At 41.7% G+C, this 6,310-nt stretch overlaps 1 protein-coding gene across 1 annotated transcript in view; it reads left to right on the top strand.

Moving 5' to 3' along the window:
* The first annotated feature begins 4,263 nt into the window (after nt 1-4,263).
* The window catches only part of ERICH3 (glutamate rich 3), an 89,431-nt gene continuing 87,384 nt past the window's right edge, over nt 4,264-6,310 (top strand). Inside the window, exon 1 of the mRNA XM_061630643.1 lies at nt 4,264-4,330. Within this exon, the coding sequence (XP_061486627.1) occupies nt 4,311-4,330 (20 nt within the window). The 5' untranslated portion in view covers nt 4,264-4,310. The remainder of the gene's footprint in view (nt 4,331-6,310) is intronic.

Below are 6,310 nucleotides of genomic sequence, written 5' to 3'. Positions count from 1 at the left end.
CTTGCTGGCTACAGAATTGTGTTCCAGAATCCCTCTTCTTTCAATATAAAGAATGCAAGAAAGACAGCTACCAGTTCCATTGCTTTTTGTCTTTGTATAATAAAGCTCATCATTAAGGCACATTATCTCTTAGTAAGCCAGATCACTAGCAGGAGTGCCATTCATCTGACAAGACTCCTACTTCATTCTGTTTGCTGGTCTTTTGTGTAAGGGGAAAGGTGTGATTTGTTCAATACATGTCTACACCTGTATGAAGTTACACCCAACTTGTTTGGTCTTTGCCCTTGGGAGAAAAGCAAAAGACTGCCAATAGGGTATGTACACACAAACTAGCCACAGTTGTTCTCTGTGCAGTAGATAATGTATATACTTAATGGCCTCATTCAGATGTTACGGTAAGCCATGACTTAGTGTTATGCAAATGAACCACAGTGAGTCTCAGCTTGCATACTTGGCCTTCCCTTCAATGTGGGGAGGAGACTTGAAGCTTTCAGTTCCATTTTAGATTAACCATATCTTGCCATATTTAGCTTGGTCACAAGCTGAATATGAGCCAACAGTGTGATGTAGCTCCAAAAAAGGCAAATGCTGTTTTAGGCTGCATTAACAGAAGTATAATTTCCAAATCACATGAAGTATTCGTTCCCCTCTATTCGGCACTGGTTAGGCCTCATCTTGAGTACTACGTCCAGTTTTGGACACTACACTTTAAGAAGAATGCAGACAAACTGGAACGGGCTCAGAGGAGGGCAGTGGGGATAATCGGGACTAGAAACAGCCATATGAGGAGAGACTGAAAGAACTGGGCATGTGTAGCCTGGAGAAGAGAAGACTGAGGGGAGATATTATAGCACTCTTCAAGTACTTGAAAGGTTGCCACACAGGAGGGCCGGGAACTCTTCTCGATTGTCCCAGAGTGCAGGACACTGAATAATGGTCTTAAGCTGCAAGAACCCAGATTTCGACTGAACATCAGGAACAACTTCCTAACAGAGTGGTACAACAATGGAATCAATTACCTAGGGAGGTGATGGGCTCTCTTAACACTGGAAGCATTCAGGAGGTAGCTGGCCAGCCACCTGTTGGGTATGCTTAAATTTGGATTCCTGCACTGAGCAAGGGATTGGACCTGATGGCATTTTAGGCCCCTTCCAACTCTATGTCACATGAACCTGGGCAAGCTGGTTATTCTTAACTATGGTTTATTGAAACAGACCAACTTCAAACCATCGTTTATGAAGCTGGCTTGTTTTCAGTTAACCCTAGTTAAAATTAATCACAGTTATGGGTTTGGTTTTGTATGACATAGTAAACTAGTTAATCTAAAATGGCAGAGGAACCTTCCAGTCTCTTCATGGCTACATTGGAGAACGCGTGCGTAAGCTTAAGTCATGTTGAAGCCCATTCTTGTATCACTAAACTTTACTGTTGCATCCAAATACATACAGCGCATAGTGACTCACTGTGATAAACATTTAAAGTTACTCTGGTCTTACAAACTTGCTTTTTATAGTATTTTTCTAATATTTTCCTAGTAGCGGTATCACTTTATCTGTGTCAAAGCAGTTTTGTTGGTGCTGTGAGAGAACTTTCATAATTGCTAGATTCTTTTAGCATGTTTCATAAAGGTTTGGTGTTAATCTGCTTCATCCTGACAGGATCACACTTTGATCAAGAACCTATTACATGTGTGTATTTTCAGGGAACATTGCTGTGAGAAAAATGCAAAAGCATTGGTGCATGGAAAGAAATTTTCCATTTTTCTTTCCTGCTCATAGTTTTTCAAAGCCCAAGTAAAACAGAAAGATTGGGATACTTTCCTCGTGCCACTCTTTCGGTAACATGTGCTCACTTTTTGTGTTTGATAGGATACAGGTACATTTTGTTCTCAGGTAAGTATTTAAGACTTGAAACTAGCTTTATTAGCCCATGTGGGGATGAAGGCTAATAACCATACCATGCTCTTTCATGAACTTCATTTGCACTTTGGGAAGCATGTAAAATGTTACTAAGGGAACAGGAAGAGAAAGAAGAATACAATAAAATCTTGTCACTCACACATACCATCTTGTATTACAAATCAAATTACCTCCAGCAGCGAGTGGTAACATTCAACAGAATGATCAAGAGGATGGTGTGACTCCCTTACGAGGAAAGGTTGCAGCATTTGGGGCTTTTTAGTTTAGAGAAAAGGCAGGTCAGAGGAGACATGATAGAAGTGTATAAAATTATGCATGGCATTGAGAAAGTGGATAGAGAAGAGTTCTTCTCCCTCTCTCATAATACTAGAACTCGTGGACATTCAAAGAAGCTGAATGTTGGAAGATTCAGGACAGACAAAAGGAAGTACTTCTTTACTCAGCGCATAGTCAAACTATGGAATTTGCTCCCACAAGATGCAGTAATGGCCACCAGCTTGGATGGCTTTAAAAGAAGATTAGACAAATTCATGGAGGACAGGGCTATCAATGGCTACTAGCCATGATGGCTGTGCTCTGCCAGCCTAGTCAGAGGCAGCATGCTTCTGAAAACCAGTTGCCGGAAGCCTCAGGAGGGGAGAGTGTTCTTGCACTCGGGTCCTGCTTGCGGGCTTCCCCCAGGCACCTGGTTGGCCACTGTAAGAACAGGATGCTGGACTAGATGGGCCACTGGCCTGATCCAGCAGGCTCTTCTTATGTTCTTATGTTCTTACTGTTACAAGCTGGTGTTTGTGTCATTAAGATTTTCAAGCCCAGTGATTTTGGTAGCCTCTTTCTGCACCTTTTCCAGCTCTGTTATATTATTTTTGATGTGGGACAACTAGAACTGTACTTGCTAGTGGTGCAAGACAGTTGGAACATATAACACCTATTCTGCCATGGCTGCACTGGCTACCAATTAGCTTCTGGGCCACATTCAAAATACTGATTTAACTTATAAAGCCATATGTGGCTCAGGACCCTAATACCTGAAGGACCGCCTCTCCCCACATGAACCAGTCTCGACCTTGCATTCATCATCTGAGGCCCTTCTCCGAGGGAGGTGCAGAGGGTGGCAACATGAGAACAGGCCTTCCCAGTGATGGCTCCCCATTTGTGGAATGCTCTCCTCAAGAAGGCATGCCTGATGCCATCATTACCTTTTTTCAGGTGCCAGGTAAAAACATTTTTATTCACGTAGGCCTTGGGAGTTTTTCTGTTTGTTTTTACTCCGGTGAGGAGGAGTTGGATCTTGTTTTTATGTATTTTGTGAGTGCTTTAGGATTGTTTTATTCTTGTTTTTATGTTTTTAATGTTGTAAGTCGCTTTGAGTTTCTTTTTGGGAAAAAGTGACTAATTGCTGCTATTACTAATATAATTATTTGGGACCATTGCTTGTCCCTTTAATCTTTGTCCCTAGCTGTAATGTGTTAAGTGTGTGCACTTGTCCACCTCCGTGCCTCATCACCTTTTCATTTCCTTTCTCCCCTCTATTAGTCTCCTCACCACTGCCTATTTTAGATTGTAAGCACTTTGGAGGCAGAGATCTACCTATATTTCTTCATTAGATTACACAGTATGCTGATGGCACCCTATGTATCCTGCTATCATGGATCACTTTGTTTTATTCCTTTGTGTCTCCTCCCTACCACACAAAACGGACTCGTGGGTTATGATTTCCAGCAGAGTCAAACATCGGCAATTTGCTCAGATCCTTGCAGGTACAGAGCACGGTACTGTAGTATCAATCCAAGTAATCCCCTAGATGAAAAAGTATTGTAGATCTGGCCTGGCGTACCAACTCCTGAACCTTAAATATGGGCTAGACAGTTAATGAAGTCCTATAAGCGAGAGCTATTTTTCATCATTCACTGTCTCTCGAGCTCCTCCGAATTCCTGTCTACGTATTGGACAAGAAGCTGCACCGGTGGCGCGTTTGTGTGTATATGTATTTGTCTGTGTCGGGTTACAGGCTCCTGGGGAACCGGCTTGCAACAGAGCACAAGTGGCAGCACCGGTCCCCCTATCAGCTGAGAGAGCCTCAGCCATTCTCCTAATTGATTGGGCCAAGGGAGTTTTTTCCCCTTGCCCACCTCCTCCAAAGCATCACCACGTGGCCTTCCCTTAGCAACGGGAAGAGATGCCTTGGTACAGTCAGCTGGGGGCGAGGCTAGGATTCAGCCTGCTGATTCCTGAGGGGAATCCACCGAATCGGGGTGTTTGGAAGGGGCGAGGAGGATCAGTCGAGTCAGTCTCAAAGATGAGCGCTGTTCTTTAAAAGCACAAGGCTCTGAAGCCCCAAAAGCTGCACTTTGCATCAGTTAAAAAAAAACAAAAACCCGTCTCGCAAAAATGAACCATCCTCACCCTGGGTAAGTGGGAAGGTTCCAGAGCCTCAGGAGATGGGTTAGGATGGATGGTTTAGTGGACTTTTGTGGGATGGGGAAGCTTGAAGACAGCACCTGTAGAACTGTATTTGGTGTGTGTGGGTGCGTGGGTGTTTTAAAATAACAGCTTGAGATGCTTTTGTTTGTTTGTTTTCAGGTTCCCCTCGGTGTATGTTTGTTTATTTGTGTGCCTCAGAAATCTAAGGCCTTTTCATCCCATTACCAAAATGCCATTTATTTTTAAAATGAAAGGTAGGCTTATATGCATAATGATGACATGCGTCACTTTGGCTGCCAGAGTTGGAGGCGGTAGGAACTGAACCTCAGTTAAAGAAGGACAGTTAGGGGGAAATGATGATGTTTAGTGAGAACTTTTAGGTAGCAAAGGAATAAGAACGAAGGGAACACAGCTGAACATTCATGTTCGTTGAGAAAGGAACCATGGCAGGGTGCAGGGAGGAGTAATTTAATATTAAAGGCTGTATCCAAACTAAGGTTGCTGTTATCTTCTTCCTTTTGGGTTACCTGCTTGGATACAGCTCTTGCTATTTAACCAGTGATGTCCTGTGTGCAACTTAAAAGTGGAAAAACTGATATTCTCTAAATCAGGGACCACCAGTGGTCTGCAAGCTTCATTTGGATGATCTGCGGTGTGTTTGTGGATTTGTGGTGGAAGATGGGAAATGGCACATCTATCACATTAAATATTCATATTGATATTTAATTGTATTCTTATATTGTATTTTACTGTGTTACAATTTGAATTGTATGGAATACAATAACATACAATATATAAGAAATGAAAGAAACAATAAAATAACAATTAAAACTCATACAGCACCTAACCTAGCACATTGCAACAAGTAAACAAATAAGTAAGTGGTCCAACAAAAGCCTCAGTAATTTTCAAATGGTTCATAGGGGGAAAAGTATGGGAACTACTGCTCTAAGTCCTGCTGTTGTGATGAGTTTTTCTTTCTTGTACTTCCCTTGTATTTATCACCTTTTTGAAGGAGAAAGAACTGAGGGCTTTCAAATTAAAACCATTACCAGTTTCTGGCATTACAAATGCAACAATACCCTTGCCTTTGACTATTCATCATCAACACAGATAACTTTTGAGTTATTTAATTAATTCTCTTGGAACTGTGAAATCAAATGTAAAGCAAGCAACAGTAATGAATTTACAGCTAACCATTTTTCGCTGACTTTGCTAGAACGCCATTGGGTAGTAGTCATACAAGGTTTGATCTTGGGCAGGTGATGATAATGACTGGAAGTTTTAAGCACACATGCTGTAGTGAAGACAGCCCCTGAACTACGTATATAGATTAACTTAATGAAGGCAAATCCATTCATCATGTGTTTGGCATGTATTTCTCCATGGTAAGCCAGCCAAATTGAAATGGTGGATTTAGGGTAGTTCTACAAGGACTGTTATACAAATCCTATCCATGGAGTGCTCATATGCTCAGTTAACGATGGACCAATCCTACAGCAAAGGAGTGAACAACAGTTAACAGGTAAATCCTGAGAGGTATATTATTTTGTGGTAGAAAATGTGTACACATATTTGAGCAGTATGTAAGATGTATGTAAGTATGTAAGATGAAACTGAGATTATCATACTTTGGACACATAATGAGAAGACATGATTCACTAGAAAAGACAATAATGCTGGGAAAAACAGAAGGGAGCAGAAAAAGAGGAAGGCCAAACAAGAGATGGATTGATTCCATAAAGGAAGCCACAGGCCCGAACTTACAAGATCTGAACAGGGTGGTTCGTAACAGATGCTCTTGGAGGTCACTGATTCATAGGGTCGCCATAAGTCGTAATCGACTTGAAGGCACATAACAACAACAATGTAAGATTGGAGAACCTGACAGGATTTATGAGTTGGATCCAGACTAAGTTAGTTGCACTTGGTTGCCATTAAAATCAATGGGATTTATGTAATGATTA

Source organism: Rhineura floridana, chromosome 6 (genome assembly GCF_030035675.1).
Source record: "Rhineura floridana isolate rRhiFlo1 chromosome 6, rRhiFlo1.hap2, whole genome shotgun sequence".
NCBI lineage: Eukaryota > Metazoa > Chordata > Lepidosauria > Squamata > Rhineuridae > Rhineura > Rhineura floridana.
This window is presented reverse-complemented; position numbering and strand designations above follow the sequence as displayed.